Source organism: Anopheles ziemanni, chromosome 3 (assembly GCF_943734765.1).
Source record: "Anopheles ziemanni chromosome 3, idAnoZiCoDA_A2_x.2, whole genome shotgun sequence".
Taxonomy (NCBI): domain Eukaryota; kingdom Metazoa; phylum Arthropoda; class Insecta; order Diptera; family Culicidae; genus Anopheles; species Anopheles ziemanni.
In genome coordinates this window covers 58,610,924-58,627,766 of record NC_080706.1, presented here as the reverse complement: position 1 = coordinate 58,627,766, position 16,843 = coordinate 58,610,924, and the positions used below count along the sequence as shown (strand labels likewise).

The following is a 16,843-nucleotide window of genomic DNA, read 5'->3' as shown; positions in this document are numbered from 1 at the left end:
CATGCTTTATTGCGTGCCTTGCAAGGAAGCGTCATGGAGGGATCCCCGCCGAATCCAAAACACTGCCTGCGGGGGGCTAATTTGATCGAGGAACTCAACTGGATTAGCTGCCGTTTTCCAGCGTTTTCGGTCGATTTTCGTTTTATTTGGAAAATTAAACCACATGGTTGGTTGGCTCGTTCGTTCGTTCGCTTAGTTGATAGTTGATGCATTTTGGAGAAGAAGGAATGGGGGGGAAGGTTTTGTTTCTCATCCGTGAAATGAACTGCCAGTTTTGTTTCGCTTATGCTCGTTTTCCCGACAACAACAGCGGAAGGATGGAGTGGCAACGGCGGTGCAATAGCTTGAGGGATTTGCCTAGTGAGATGCACATGTATTAAATGAGGAGTGAAACCCAGTGGAGATAAATGGGTTAGTGGTAGCATAAACAGTTAAATGGGCTGCTTGAATAATTTGGTAATCGGTTCAGGGATGGACAAAGTTTTTTTTTTTTTATTTTGTGTTGGTTCCGGTGGTCAATAGTCTTCTTCACGTGGAGCTTTAAGCGAAGTTTACACTAGGTTCCAATTTGTTCTTTTTTTTTCTCAACATTTCTTTGGTGAAAGAGAATTAAAATCTCAAACACAAAATAACTAATCTCTCGAATTGATTGTGGTATCCAAATTAATTTCGATAGGCGATAGCGTCAAAACAGACTAAAACACATATTTTCAGTGATGGAATCATTAAGTGAGAATCGTAATCTTCAACCTTTTGTAATATTTTGTCCGTTTTTTAAGCGAGCCACACTTCAACAATTGCCTGCAAAATTTTCCAAATTTCTGTCTTAGTTTTCTGCTGCTACTTTGGGTAATTTTGAGCAAAAGCAATTTTACTAACTCTTGCTCATAAACTTGCAATAGCAACTGATCATAAAACATTTTGACAAATTCAATAGTTATATTGATGTTCCCATTTATGGTTTTGCAACACTTTATGTTTTCAAATTATTAATTTATTATGAAAATTAAGTGTTTGCATTATCTTCGGTTTGATTCAATTGAATGGTATTTTGTAAAAGAAAATACCAATTAAAAAAAAAATCTCTAACTAAATGAAATTAGAACTTCATTCAAAAACCGTAATAACATTAAATTGATACCTGAATCCGTGTGGAATAATTCATCAGTGAAGAATACAGTTTGTGCTATAGAACGAAATCATCTAAAAATGGATCTAATTAGTGGCGAGTTTGTGGTTTCCTCGGAAAACGAATGGCCTCGGTACGTATGGTTTAGGCGGGGGACCCTTTTCTGAGGGAATAAAATAAATTTCCGCATGACTGTGGCGTACGTCGGTGCGCTTGTAAACTTGTCGGAGTAATTTATATAACTCGAGAACCGGCGGGGAGGCAGGGAGAGCTGTTGGTGGTGGTTGGCCGCATTGTCCTTCCGGGCGATACGAGCCGAGCTGTACCGAGATAAACAAGGGATACAATGGAATCTCCTTATCCCCGTGGGGGTATTAACAGATATCCTTCTCCTCGCTTGTATCGTCAGTATTCGTCTGCAAACTTTAACCAGACTCGGGATATCCTTTTCGAAGCGACACTACCAACAACCTGCCTTGAAGGAGGGAAGTGAGTGTGTTTGTGTGTGTGTGTGTTTGTGGCCAACGAGCCGTGTCCCAGGGAAGCCTATTTTCATCTCATCAAATTCAACCCGACGCATCCCAACCGTGCTAATAGGTGTAGTTCCTGTAACATTCTCTCCCCCTTGTTTTTACCGAGGGGTCGAGTATACACACCGCGCCTTTCCAACGGGAATGTAAATGGAAGTTCTCTGCGACGATCGGTGGAGAACGTGGGGTGATATGCGCCTGAGAACAATTTAAATTTCCTACCACACCGCACCGCCGGCTGCCACCAGTCCTGATTTTCGGTTCTCTCTTGCGTTGAGTGAAATATCTCGACGACGACGACGACGACGTCGAGGCGACGAGAGATGGGCTCGGTGAAACTTCTCAATTGCGTTCCGCCAAGGGAAGGAAGGAGGAAGAGTTGATGCGTACCGGAAGTGAGAAGTTACCCTTTCCTTCAGTGAGGGTGCGGTGCTGAAGGCGAAGAATGTGAAGCATTGAAAGCTGCTGGAGGTCTTCCTTTCCGAAAAGTGGCGTTGCTACTTGAGCGAAACACTCAGAACGCTGACGAACGCTTGGAGGGTCCTTTTCCGGAACATCGATCCCGGCGGTTCTCGGTTGCTCTCGACGAGTGCCTTGAAAGCGGAGGAAGACAGTATGGAAGCATTCGGTGTCGGGCGTCTGGAATGTTCTGAAAATATTCCACCAAGAATTGGAGAAGAGCGGGCGCAGGGAACTCCCGCCACACTTTACGACCCTCTAGACGCAGCTCTAGCGAATGAGTCTCCCAAGGAATGTTGGGAGAAATCGAAGGAGTCGTCCTTTCCTCCGCTTCTACTTGAATAAAATAGTACCTTGAGCTTCTTGGCTTTCTTGGCCCCCCCGACGTTGGTTCAACGAGCGAGCGTCGTCATATAGAAAAAAAGGATCCACACCCGGATGAGCAACTTAACTCCACCAGAGTAGTCCGCTTGCCGTGCTACTACCACCCATTTCCCTTCCACCGGGAATTCCGGGTCAACCGCCTGAACGACCAAAACCGAACGACCAAACCACCATCTAAACCATCTTAACCAAACTAACCTCTTTCGCTCCGGAGACCGCTTCGTCGCCTACCGTTGGGCTGAATCTATCCCCGTGCCCCAAAAAGCGGTGCCATTATCCTGACTTCCAGAACCTCCACCTCATATCGGATGCGTCTCTCTCTCGCTCACGGGTGGTGAATGTGCGGAATGGCACACACTCGCAAGCAGCCCCGACGGGTGCTGGGTTTAGCTCTGTGCAGAAAACCACAACAATCCGCTCCCGGCCCTCATTCCACCTCTCTTTCTCCCCCCCTCACATGGCTGGTGGTGGTTTTCTCCTGCGGTCATATTTGTATCCTATATGATGCGGTCAACCGAACCGCAGAGCTGCGGTGGTTCTACATAGTTACTCAAACCCTCCTGTGTCCCACGTGCGAGCAAACGATGGGCTGCTGGTGGTGTGGTGGTGGAGTAGTGTGGAGAATCCGTTGGTTCCAACTATTTTATGCTCTTACCACAAAACCCCCACACCACCACCGCCACCCGTTGGTGGTTTATTTCGTTTTCATTCATAGCCCTCCTCGACGGGTGTCGTCGTCGACGTCGTTTGGGAGTCGTCGACAATGGAACGGTGTACGGTGTACTGTTCGTCGTCGTCGTCGTCGTTGTTGGTCCAAAAAACCGAACCCGAAGCCCCCCCCCCCCCCCCTCCTGCCTCCCCCGCCTTCTCCTCCATCGGCGTTTCAGGAGATAGTTTTTGTTCTGCCCAAACATCGCTGTGTGACACACAGCAGGGTCTACACACAAGCTACCATAATACCATCAATTCTCCGACACGAGCTGAGACCGGACCGGCGGCAATGCCAGAGACTAGGTGCTAGGTGCATGGCTGGTAGTTTATGGCCATTCTGCTGAATGCGGAAGGGAAGGTGCTCGACGGAGCGGAAGGGGTAGTTGAATATGTTATCCACGTGTGTGAGCTGTTCCGTGGGACGACGAACCGAGTTCAGTGGCGAAAGGCTTTTGCATCTCTGGAAATGTGTAGTATTCCGTTCATTTCCACTGTCTCACTCTCTCTCTCTGGCTCTGTTTGTAAGCTTAATTTTCCAACTCAACTCCATGCTGCACACACTGGGGTGGGCAAGGAATCGTACTAGGGGATCCGGTGGAAGATCCGGCTTCGGGTGGTAAAATGAAAAATACCAAAACCACTTCTAGTGAGTTGATGAGAGACGCTGGAAGGAAATCGAGGCAGGAGGAGAGAGGCGAGAGGGTCCTGAATCTCGTGACGTTGAGCTCGAGTGCTCGAAACGACGGAGGAAAGCGAATGCCTCTAGTGGTGGAGTGGCCCATCAGCAGTGGAATATCTCGGGATGTGTATCCCGTTCGATTCGTTCACTCGTTTACGGATGAACGAGGCTTTAGATTCCCCCGATTCCATCCCACCATATACTGTCCTTGGTCTTCCGGTAGGAATCAGACACACAGATACTACGGTGGATGCACATTAGGAATGTTTGTGGCCAGAGTGGGCTGGTGGATATTCCGTTTCTACCAACGTGCAGCGTGGCCAACGTCAGGGCACAACACTCTACTTCATCCGGGAAGGTCCTTCAGCGACTCATATCCTCCGTTCAGATCGTTGGCAAATAGCTGTGTGGTTTTTATTTTCAATCTCACTTTCCTCCGCCAACCTCCCCTGTGTGCTCGGTTGTCGCCCATCATCGGGCCTTGTGCTACGCTCTTCCGGATGGAACCGGAATCCACAGGCGATCTATAGGCACACTCCAACACACACTGTACACACACCCGGAACCGTATGTAGGACTTTATCAACGAACGTGTGTGCATGACGGGGTGGTGGGTTCGTGTGTTTGCTAATGTATCATCTTGGCGTACGATCCTGATACATCATTCTCGCCAAGCACGAGAAGAGGAGACTACGTTTAGCTTGACCTAGTTTTTTTTTCTCTCTCTCCCTTCTTTTATATTTTCAACATTTTTCCCGCCACTGTTTCGATGATGTGGCTTCCGGGTGACGACTATCATCCATGCAAAACTATCATCATTCGCCCAACTGCATCCCGTACGGTGGTGTCGTCCAGCGTGCCTTGTTGTTTGTGGAGCTCTTGTACTTGAGTTCGAGAAGAGTAGGTCTCTTCCACCGTTCGCTTGCAACAGAACGTTGCGGGGTAGGGGCTTGTATGATGTATTTTGCTTTTGGATACATAGTTTTTCAAGTGGCAAAAGAGAACTTGCCCAACCGATTTACATTATGCAGCGACACGGCAATGTGCCTTTTTTACATTTCGTTCCATGTCCCCAAAGGCACAATATTGTTCGCAAAGTTCGAGCGCTTCAATATGTTTGAATTTTTCATTTACATTGTATATTTTGTGTCAAAGAAATTTACTTATAATTTTTCTCCAGCCTAGCCTAGGCAGCATCTATTATAAATGATAAACGATTTTTAATAGATATTAATATGCAGCAATTTTTCAATTCAAGATAAGTTTAGGTTCGCCACAATCAAACCGGTTTCTATCGAAAAGAATTGCTGAAATTTTTATTCTAGACGGATTTTTAATCATTGCCTTAGCTCGAGAGAAGCTCAATTAATTTCCGGAGAAAAAATGTAAGCTGCTGAAAATTTTATTTAACACCGTGTATTTATAAAAAGTTCCTTACATCTGTCTTTATATCTCTATCTTCACAATGAAACATGTGGTTACAAACCGATCTAAATGTTTTGGGATACTAAACTTTTCTTAATTTATTTCATTCTATGTTTATTTCTAACCCGTTGAGTGGAAAAAAAGGAAACTTTTTTATCATATCAAAATTTATCAAGTGCCAAAACTTGATACACACAATTGACATTGTAAGATCAAATCTGTTTTTCAGAAACGGGTTGTTCGAAAAAGATCGAAGCTAACAGCTGCACAAGCGCTTCTGGATGCAGTAGTATGTTGTTTAATTTAATTTATGAAGGTAAATAATTCTACTTTGTGTCAAAGATAACTAACTTAATCTATAACGAGCAGCTTACAGAAAAAAAATCATTCAACAGTTTGTCAACTTCAAAAGAATTTAGCTTTCCTGTTCTCTTGCTATGTAGATTGTTTTTATTAACTTAGCGGATTGTGTACACCCGATATGTGCGAGGTCTTCCACGTAACTGACCAGAGCAGAGGATGTACGTCCATTTTAGCTTGTTAAGTCTCTTCTCCTTCTTTGCCCTATCCCTCACCTGGCGGCGATTGTAGGTTCATGTACCACAATAATTGTACAAGCAGTTCCACCAACCCCTTCCCCCTATTCCCTTTTGCAAAACTTTGCTCGCAGTAGGAGCTTCCCGTTCGCCGGTTTGGCTTTACTGGCCGGGGAATGTTTGTGCTTCTCGTTTTCATGCCTTTGAACATATGACACCTTTCGGTAAAGAATACACACGGACGACGGCAGGAACGAACGACGACGGCGGCACGTTGAGGTGCTACTGTTCGTTGTCCTTTCTAACCATCGTGCGGCCACGGAAGGAAGTCGGTGGAAGAAGGTTCGGGGGACCGGGTTTGCTTTGAGATTGTTACTCTTGACTCGAAACCAGTCCAGAAGCAGCAGAAGAGAGAGTCCATTCGTTGCGTGTCCACTCCGGGCCTTACAACCGCCAGTAGCCACTCGTGCTGGGAAGCAGTTTTAAGAAGCGAAAAAACAAGAGAAAGACAAACATTGTTTTCTACCGTGTTGCTCCATGTGTGTGTGTGTGTGTGTGTGTGTGTGTGTGTGTTGTAGGCAGTGGGCATGTTAAGTTCTTCTGGTTGTAACGCAATAGCTTTCCTTCTTACCTACCTGCCCATTGGGCCCCCGGCAAGTCGCTCTTCGGAGCAAGAACACGTTGAAGAAGATTGGAAGTAACACACACCGGTCGAAACGGTCGCATCCTTTCGCTCGGCCCTAACAGAGAGCACAGGGCATCATGTACATGACAGGGTGTGTATGCTTTCTTGTTTCTAGTTTTACCGTCCCGGAGCCGCCGGAACGTAGCCCTTGTGGCTTGTCGTCGATGGTGTCGACTGTCGATGATCATCGGGCGCACTAATTGCGAGTTGTGCCAAGCGAGGAGCGAGGGAGGTGGCGCCTGATGGGGGGTCGACGGCGGTCCAGTAAGACGACTAACTTTTACGCTGCTGCTTGTTGGCCTACCGCGTCCACATAGCCCATGTCTGCTGTGTCACTGCATGGTGCGAGTTAAACCTCCTTGTCGAAAGCCGTGGCCACCACGGGTCTACTCTACAGTGTTGTGCCAACTCTGTGATGTGTTGTGGCGTCGCCCCTCACCTCGAACGCTGTGGTGTGGCTTAAATGAACGGAACTATAAAATTAAATTGGTGTCAAAAGTTATAATTGTCAGAGTGGGCGAAGGAATTGCCTTTCAATAAACCTCTTGCGGGAACTTGAGTTTAGCGGGGGAAAACGAGTTGTTAAAAAAAAAAAACTGTGTGCCGGTTCACCCGTAATCGTTGTGATCGCTTGTGGCTGAATAATGCATTTATGCATGTATTTTTTTATGTCCACCGGCTCTCAAGCGGCGGGGGAATTGCAAAGCAAGTGTCGTTAAAGGATTTTCGAAACCATGCTCACCATTCCTGGCCATACGAAGATCTTGTTCGCCGATGTTGCCATCACCTTATACGTATATCCGCGCTTGCATGATCCGCGAAAACGATAAAATTTAATTTAACTACATTCACGCGCTGCCCGTTACTGGAAAGAAGAAGGTTAAGGAACGACGGGGGAGGGACCGTTGAGTATGAGAAAAGTAATCCACCTTGATGTACGTCTCCCACTGGGTGAGGGCGCCGTTTTTAAAGTCCACCATTCGGAGGCCAATTAACGTGCGCTGTAAACTTTCAACGCCGTCCGTTTTCCGTTCCGTCGTGTCCCGGCGCATTAAAGTCAGCATTAGTGCGGATGTAAATTTACCACCTTTGATCACATTTTATTTTCAATTTTATGCCACCGATCGGTGGTGGTGGTGGTGGTGGTGAGGTGGATGGCGGAATGGATTGGCTGGAAGGAGTAAAAAATAACATAAACTAATGGACCTTATACGGCCTGACCGTCCCTTCTTCCCGTTCAATCCATGTGTGTGTGAGTGTGTGTGTGTTGAGGTGAAAAACAAACATTACAACCCCCACCCCCCCCCCCCCCCCCCCCTCCCTTGGGGCAAACAGTTGGGGGGGACGCTGGACCGTATCATAAATTAGTACCACGAGCAAAGGCGAAGGCGTGCGGCGTGCCATTGCCACCTCCAAGCTGAAGAGCATGAGTGGTTCCTACGGTTTGCCTGCCTGCCCGTTTAGAATACCGTTGAAGGCTTGAAAAGCTTAACCGCCACCACCGGCAGCAACGGTATCCACTCCTGGGTTGAATTATAAACCGCCACTCAAAGGCGTACCATCACCCCTCCCCCCTCGCAAACGGGGGCGGCCATAATAATATCAACAAAGAGACCACTTTACCGCTGTGAGGGCTCCCTCCCCCTCCTGCCCTCTCGCATCTCGCGTGCTGCGCGGTGTGTGCGTCCGTCTTGTCTCCTTTGAGTGCCCCCGAGAAGTGTGACTAAGTGTCTTAACCCCAGTGTGATCACGAGCGAGAGAGAGAGCGCGAACTCGAGCGCGCGCGCGCTAAAGTTTATCGCCTTCAATCTGCGATCGAATTACTTAACTAACTGCAACCGGTCCGGGTTGAGCCCCACCGTGCGCTTCACCGAGCAGAGAAGATCGACCAATGATAGATAGGGTGGGTAGGTGCGCGAGGGAGGAGGTGGCACTTAGGGGGGCGGGTCCCGGAGGGAGGGCCATTAAATCTGGTTGGTAATAAATTTGTAGCTACTTAAGACTCAATCAGTCTTCCCGACGCCACTCGCGCCGAGAGAGCTCCCCTTCGCTTTTTGGCGTGTTTGGTCGGATTGTTTGTCGGCCGCGGGGCGCACCTTTACCGTTGGGAATGCAACGGTCCCTCCCCTCCCCCTCCCAGCTCCCATCCGGTAATGATATTGATGGTGTAGAGCAGCGGCAGCAAGTAGCCAGCCAATGTCTCCGTACTCTTGCTCCCATTTCTAGCCACATCGGCGTGTGTTTGGACGGTGTCACTTTTGCACGAAACATGGCAAACATGAAACGCTGTTGCCATTGCTACGATAGTGTTGATGATGATGATGATGATGATGGTGATGTTGTTATTTCCCGGCAGTTGCTACTGTCTTGCATCGTAATTTACTGCCGCCTCGTCTTGGATGTCGGGCCGCCGGCCGATTGGCTTTCTGGCTTCGACTACTCCTTGCTTCGTTCGCAGACGAGGGGAGGTGTTGTCGTGGTGCGTACGGCATGACGGCTCGGTGCGCTGTTTGGGCAAGTTCGCCTCAAGTAAACATTCGTTTTGCACCGCAGCCAACAGACGCTGCGAGACATTTGCACGGTTCCGTGCACATGTGGCAAAGCCACATAAATAATGCAATAATGACTCCTAAGTTAAATGCAAAGCAACATTTTTCCCCTCCACCGAGAGAACCTGCTCCGCGTTTGAGTTTCCTCCAAGCAGCATATCGTTGTTGTCGTCGTCGTCGTCGTCGGCCAATGTGTACGAGCGTAAGTACGAATGCGACTACGAATGACCACGTCTGAGCTGCTGATCGCTTGTTCGGTCGGAGACGTCACGGAAAAGTGCAATTGCGTTGAGCCCTTTTACAGCAGCGCCTTTTTGAACTAGACACAACATGGACGTCGTAACGACGGGTTTTGTACGGCGACGATTTTCAACCACAACAAGGACAGGGGCAATAATCCGCGAGTTCCTCTCCTCAAGAGAGTGGGCCGTGTCGTCATTTCCCAGTGACGACGACGTTTCTAAAGCAAACATGTGAAATTAATAGATTCCCGTGCGCGCACTCAGCAGGCACCGGGCTATATGGACCGGATTTTCCACCGCGTCTCCTCCTAAGCGTGTCCTCCCAAGACGTAGTGGCGTACACCGTTGACCGGACAGCAATTGGCATCCTTTTGGTCCGAGCCGTCTGATTATGGTCTAGTGAGATAGCGTGTGTGCAGCACCGGTACGTGGATTGCATTTAAAATGCATCCACCGACGTTTGGCGTGAACTCGTGGGGTATGTGTCGAGCTCTCGGATATGGGGGGGACGAATAAGGCAACCTACCTTCCTCGAGGCTAACAGGAGTGGCGCAGTGGGTAATTGGGAGAAAATGCCACAAAAAAGCACAAACCCCCACGATGCTTTAACACCGGCCGTCGAGGAGGAGCAGGTATTGGACGGCCGTAGGACGGATTTGCTTTTCTTCGTTGTTTATCTTTGCAGCGCAACAGCGAATGGTAATGGAAGAGTGTCCACTTCCTTTCTCCCGGGGCTTTACATTCTTGCGGACCAACCAATGGCAATGTGTCACTCGCTGGCATTCCAATGAAACGTGTCGGGTAGAGCGAAAGCCCGGTGTGCTTTCTGATAGCGGCACCGATCGTGTGTTGATGCACGTCTTTGGTCGTTGCGGTCGAAAGGAGTTCGATGTCTCGAAACGGTAGACGTGGTGTGTGCCCCGGTCTCTCCAATTTGCCCTAAGCTCCACCACCGTATCTCCGGTTAAGACATAAAAAGTTATGGTCCATCATCTACAAATGGTCGTATGCGATTGAACGTCGTCGGAATACCGGGAGGTCCCGGGACAGTCTTATGTATCGCTAGAGAGGAGGAAACTAGCACCGGGGGATGATCGTTGTTTTTCACACGCCATTTATCAAATTGCATTTAGAGCGTGACCTACGACGTCCGGTTCTGGGGCTTTGTGTTATTGTTGCAGAATGAAATCAAGAATAGGATCAAAAAGCGGTAGAGAATTGGAATGGGAAACACGTATTTATGGTCAGGGTACTAGTGACTATCGTCAGATGCATGACATAAAGAAGCTTATTTATTGTTTATTGACGTAATGTGCATATTGGTCATCAGTTCCAGTTCGGTAGTGAATCAGAGCGGAGGTTAGCAGTGCACAAGTTTCCTGAAAGGGTTAGCGGAAAAGTAAGGTTACGGCACGACCGCGTGGTCACGCCGAGCTGGAGCTCACGTCAGACAAACCCTAGCTGCCGCACATCTCGTGCTGTTTGAGTCAATCAAGCGGACCACGAGTTCTTGTGTCCTGACAACGGAAGGAATTATCCCTCCCGTGGACGGCGGGTGGACATATGGCTTTTATAGCCGGTCCTAAAGGACGAGCCCCTTCATAGGAGTTCGGACAGAGTCGGTACGCCTCTGATTACGAGTAAGGGAACAAACGTTCGACTTAGCGTAGGAGGATATACCCCGACTCGCATAGCGAAAGAAGAAGAAGAAGCATATTGGTCATTGTTGTAGATGAAAAATAAAACCGACAAAACAGTAAGAAGGTTTTGAAATTGGTTTATTAATCAGTAATCATATTCGAAACCAGTACATTCATCTTATATTCTTATTTTTGGTTTACTTCCAGACGGAAATATCCAAAAGGTTAAATGCAATCATAACGCAAATCGTACCTTTTCTGTCGCAAGAACACCAGCAGCAAGTCCTAACCGCTGTTGAACGAGCGAAGCAGATTACAATGTCTGAACTGAACGCAGTCATTGGGGTAAGTTGAACGGCATCGGATATGAAGATGGTGATCCTCATAAAACGGATTAATAATAATTTGATTTGCCACCCTGACAGCAACAACAACGTCCCGATTTGCCCCGGTTGCTACAGCAGATGCACGCACAGCAAATCCCGGGTGCTCACGGTGCTCCACCCATTCCGGTCGGTATGCCACATCCCAGCCTCGGCCCGGGGGCGCTCGGAGGTCCCCTTGCCCTCGGCAGTACACCACCGCAACATCCGTTGGCGATTCTCAACAAACAGGAACTGCACCGACCGGAAGAGTCAAAAAGCAGCAACAGTAACATTATGCCATTGGACGATCGACACGTAAGATCGCTTGAACTTTTCTTTCACCTAGCTTGCCATTAACTAACTCTTTTTCTGGTCTAAATAGCGAAGTTCAATTTCTCCCAACGATCGCGAAAAGTATCGCCCACGGACACCCGAATCAACGCACGAGCTGAAGAAAGTGAAAAAAGAAGAAAAGGACATGGGACACGTAAGTAGTCATTTTGGCAATGGTGTAAAGGTGATAACCTTTGGACTATAATGTTATCTTTTGTTTTCTACTTTCTCTGTCCAGCAGTCCGATGGTGAAAAGTCAGACCAAGATCTGGTGGTGGACGATGCATCCGAGATCAATCCAATGAGCCCGATGCCGAATCAACATCATAATGGTAAGTATTTGGTTTCCTTCGAGAAAAATTGTGCATGGCTCTCATCAGATTATTTTCGTTGGTCACAGGCACGGCATCTCCACGGGAAAATGGTATGATGCAGAAAAAGCTGGACGTACAGGATCGTGATCGCATCGGCACGCATTCGCCGCGATCAGGTAAGAATAATATATAATGGAACACGCTGAATCTGCTCAGATGTGGATCGTTGAGTAGGATGTTAGAAAATATCATGCTGAATTCCCAGTGGATATGAATTCAGACACTGAAAGAATAAATTAGATCAAATTCTAAAGAAGCAACTGAACCATGGCAACAAACTGGCTAAATCGTTTCAATCTGACTTTGGCTGTTAGAAGAATTTACATGTGCATTTTTCCCTTCTTTGTGCTCCGAAACCCATACAAAACACTTACGCTACAGAAGTATAACAAAAGTAGCCAAGACGAAACCATTTTATACAAAAAAGAGCATAGAAACTCGTGTAAACTACATTGCAAAAACTAATGTTTGGCTAGATTTTTCTAGCTTCAAGACCAAGTGGGAATTGACTAATAGCAATCAAAAGCTTCCAAATTGTGACCCTCCAAATTTAAATATATTTGAAGTTTATGAAGCTAAGCACCAATAACTGTGATTAGCTGGTGAAGCTGAATGGCCCTTGTTGAGATGAGGTTATTGTGAAACAATTGTGGATTCGAGATATAAGTATTATTGGGAATTGTTTTTTTTTTGTCATTTTCATTTCCATTTTGAATTGAGGTACAATTTTATTGTGCGGAACAAGGCTAACGCCATATTGCATTTTTTTTATTTTGTTTGGTCTAACTTGACTAAGCTGTGTTCAATGTTTCTTTTTGTTCCCTCCTAGGAACTTCATCGAATGCATCGACACCATCGAATAAGAAACTGGACGACAAACCGACCACACCGATCGCCAAACCAGCCACGCCGACGAATTCGGTGGCGAGCAACGGTGTTCCGAAAGTCGTCAACAAACCGCCAGTATTAAATCCCGGATATCCACCGTACCTAGCCGGTCCTTTAAATGGTAGGCTCCGTCACAGCGAGTGTGCTCGGGAGTGTAGTTGAAACAATTTAAATTAAATTTCTGTTTGTCTGGTTGTTATTTTGTTTGCAGGTGCACCACATGACCTGCAAGCTGCTGCTGCCGCAGCTGCATATGGCGGCCCAGGGGTCCACAACAACCTGCCTCACTCGCTCAACAACTACGCGCGAGCACCACTGGCGTTCGATCCACATTCGCAAATGCGTGCACCGATCGGCCCGATCGGCATTCCCGGTGGAAAACCGTAAGTAGCAGCATAATTTCACTTAGCCTTCGGCCTCGGATAACTTTCACACACTCTAGCGTTGTCCTGTGATTTGGTTTCGGTTTTGTTTTTAGAGCTTATTCGTTTCACGTGAACGCAGAAGGACAGATGCAACCAGTGCCATTTCCACAGGATGCCCTAGTTGGGCCGGGTATTCCCCGTCACGCACGTCAAATCAGTTCCCTCAATCATGGCGAAGTGGTGTGCGCTGTGACGATCTCCAATCCAACCAAATACGTGTACACGGGTGGTAAGGGATGTGTGAAGGCGTGGGATATCTCGCAGCCGGGAAATAAGAATCCAGTGTCACAGTTGGATTGTTTGGTAAGTGCAAAATACCGAGTGACAAGCGCCGTTTGGAAGTTATTCGTAAGACAAAAAAAAAATTTATTACATTTTTTCTGTCTTAAAATATCAGCAACGGGACAACTATATTCGATCGGTAAAATTACTGCCGGACGGACGGACTTTAATCGTTGGCGGTGAAGCGTCCAACCTTTCGATCTGGGACCTGGCAAGCCCGACGCCAAGAATAAAGGCCGAACTAACCTCGAATGCGCCAGCCTGTTACGCGCTTGCCATCTCACCCGATTCCAAAGTGTGCTTTTCGTGCTGTTCCGATGGAAACATTGCCGTTTGGGACCTCCAAAACCAGACCCTTGTGCGACAGTTCCAAGGTAAGACAAGAGGAAAACGATGGCAAAATTGAAAAAAAAAAAACATACTTATAAAATCTTCATATATTAACTTGTTTTCTTTCGTTTTAGGACATACGGATGGTGCATCGTGTATCGATATCAGTGCTGATGGTACAAAGCTTTGGACGGGTGGGCTGGACAATACCGTGCGCTCCTGGGACCTCCGGGAAGGTCGTCAGCTGCAGCAACATGATTTCAGTTCACAAATCTTTTCACTCGGCTACTGTCCAACGGGTAAGAATTGTGTGCCACACGATTTGCTGTTAAAAGAACAGTATTTTAATATACATTTCTTTTCCCTATGTACGTGATTTTTATTCCCCCCTTAGGTGACTGGTTGGCTGTTGGTATGGAGAACTCCAACGTGGAAGTGCTACACGCTACCAAACCGGACAAGTATCAGCTGCATCTGCACGAGAGCTGCGTTTTGAGCTTGAAGTTTGCTGCCTGTGGCAAGTGGTTCGTGTCGACGGGCAAAGACAACCTACTCAACGCCTGGAGAACACCGTACGGTGCCTCGATCTTCCAGGTAGGAATGAATGGAAGGAAGCAAGAAAGCTTTGCGGTTTGTTACGAGTAGTTTTATGTGCTAACGTGCATTGTTTTTTTTTCTTATTCACTTGCAGTCGAAGGAATCATCCTCCGTGCTCAGCTGTGATATCTCGGCCGATGATAAATACATCGTGACGGGATCGGGAGATAAGAAGGCTACCGTGTACGAAGTAATCTATTAAGCCTAGTTGGGAATTGCAAAGCTGAAAACAACAGAAATATGTAAATTAGTAGTGTTTGTTCTTTTGGTGGGAGCTGTGCTAGTTTGTGTTTTCTTCCATCGCCCTGCTGTTGTGCTCTACCTGTCTCGGATCCACAGAGCTTCTTCTACATTTAGCCTATTCTTGACTGAACCGTGAATCTCTCCATCAAAGAAGAAATCGAATCGACGATCGATTAACGAAAAGAGTTGGATTTTTAGAATGCATTTTTAACCACTTGGGGCAAATTGACATCATTGTTTCATTGTTTACATCCGTTCAAAATCGCAACATTGTACAGACGCATATACTCCGCTAGATGATATAGCTGGTTTCTTGATTTAATGTTTGAACTAACAACGAAATTCCGTGATTTGAGGCCAGAAAGGTCGTTGGAGAGCACAACGTACGGCAGCGGCACTAGCGAGGAGAGAACTTTGTTTGACAGCATCTGTAAAAAAGCTAGTACCTAAATATGTTAGATGGGGGTTTACATCGCTCCCGGGTTCTTCGGTATTGATCATCGCGGTGTTTGATAAGTGTATAGAATTGTAAGCAAGGCAAGGGCGCGGAATCCCAGGAAAGAGAAGAATAGAAGCAAAACAGAGATAATTTGTACGCGAATGGAAGCATAGAATATGTTGCTGACGGAGATATTTCGATTCGGTAATCGTTATATTCAATTTGCGTATGAAAATTTGAATTTAGTCGAACGGTGGTACGTAGTTGGTTAAAGCTTAATCTAAAAGTCTATGAGCAATGAAGCTTTTAGTTGTTTCATGGAGGGTGGAATTTTAGTTCGATGGTACAACGATCCGATTTGGATTGATTCTTTATTATCTTAGCACACCGAAGTTAGCGTAGTTTTGCGAATGTTTTTTCGCGAAATTCTCTTAATGTGTTAAGTAAGCAAAAGTGAGGCATAAAAAACAATGAAATACCCGCAGGAAAAGAGATAGTAAAATGGGAAATACGCTCACTGAATTCTGCTTAGACTGACAAAAAAAGATAAGTTTCTATGGCGTTTGTATGTGGGTTGTACCAATAGCGGGAGTCGTTCTAAACGAAGGGATAATTTCTACACCTATCGATGACAGAAAAAAAACGCCCACAGTTAAACACATGAACTAACTGTTTTGGCAGTTGCAGTTGTGTATTATGTTTATGTCTTTGAACATTTTCTTCATATTGTTTTTTCTTGTGCGCTGCATAATATAGCTTTACGTAAGCACGTTTTTGATACGGTGCGCATCGAGCCCTGGAGGATAGCGTGTGTCCCATAACCTCGATTATTTTGTAATATAGAAGAGAGAAGGAAACTTGAATGCAGGAAAACAATAGAGAGCCACAACATTTTTAAGTCTTAAGTGTACGGTGAAGCTAAGGTTAAGTAAAACAGTGCGGACGAACGGCTTTCTCACCAACAAGCTGTTAAATGAAGAAATAAGAAAACAGTAAAAACAAAAAGATGGCTTTTTCATTTAATTGATCGTATGAGAACCTTTTGGGGGAGGATATAGTTATATATTCACAACTACTGAAAGGTATTTTTCGACATCTTTGGTATATTTTTCCATAGGGTTTCTGTAAAAAAGTTGTAGCATAATCTTCATTCGACTTTTGCAACTCGGTGACATCCGTTGCACATATCCAATTCCTCCAAATGCTCCACTTAGGTTGTGGGCTAAATAATCAAATGTTACTTTACGTATGTTTTGATGTTGTTTTAGGTAATTAAAGAACTGTAAGATTAACAATAATCGGGTATATAGAACTGATGCTCAAGTGATAAAAATGCACCCGCACTGTCTCTTCGTGGGGTATGCTATATTTAACCCGCCAACGGTAAATGTTAGCATCCTTTGGGTATGGGTGCTGCTTACAATCTGGAGAAACTTTCCTGCACAGTACATATGAAGTACGTTCAAGGCTGGACCATTAAAGACATTCAGAAGGGTGTTTCCTTCCTAACCAAATTAACGATCACGAATAACTCACATAGCGGATAATCCAACCGAAAACAGTTGGGAGTCTACAATGCATCAAACAGGTGGCACATT

General features: G+C 46.3%; 1 protein-coding gene across 1 annotated transcript in view; it reads left to right on the top strand.

Moving 5' to 3' along the window:
* The window catches only part of LOC131287910 (protein groucho-like), a 36,523-nt gene extending 20,321 nt beyond the window's left edge, over positions 1-16,202 (top strand). The window contains exons 5-16 of the mRNA XM_058317004.1: positions 11,177-11,314; positions 11,395-11,649; positions 11,717-11,821; positions 11,906-11,999; positions 12,068-12,157; positions 12,871-13,050; positions 13,141-13,312; positions 13,408-13,657; positions 13,752-14,010; positions 14,101-14,265; positions 14,361-14,560; positions 14,658-16,202. Of these exons, the coding sequence (XP_058172987.1) occupies positions 11,177-11,314; positions 11,395-11,649; positions 11,717-11,821; positions 11,906-11,999; positions 12,068-12,157; positions 12,871-13,050; positions 13,141-13,312; positions 13,408-13,657; positions 13,752-14,010; positions 14,101-14,265; positions 14,361-14,560; positions 14,658-14,765 (2,016 nt within the window). The 3' untranslated portion in view covers positions 14,766-16,202. The remainder of the gene's footprint in view (positions 1-11,176; positions 11,315-11,394; positions 11,650-11,716; positions 11,822-11,905; positions 12,000-12,067; positions 12,158-12,870; positions 13,051-13,140; positions 13,313-13,407; positions 13,658-13,751; positions 14,011-14,100; positions 14,266-14,360; positions 14,561-14,657) is intronic.
* Positions 16,203-16,843: the final 641 nt, after the last annotated feature.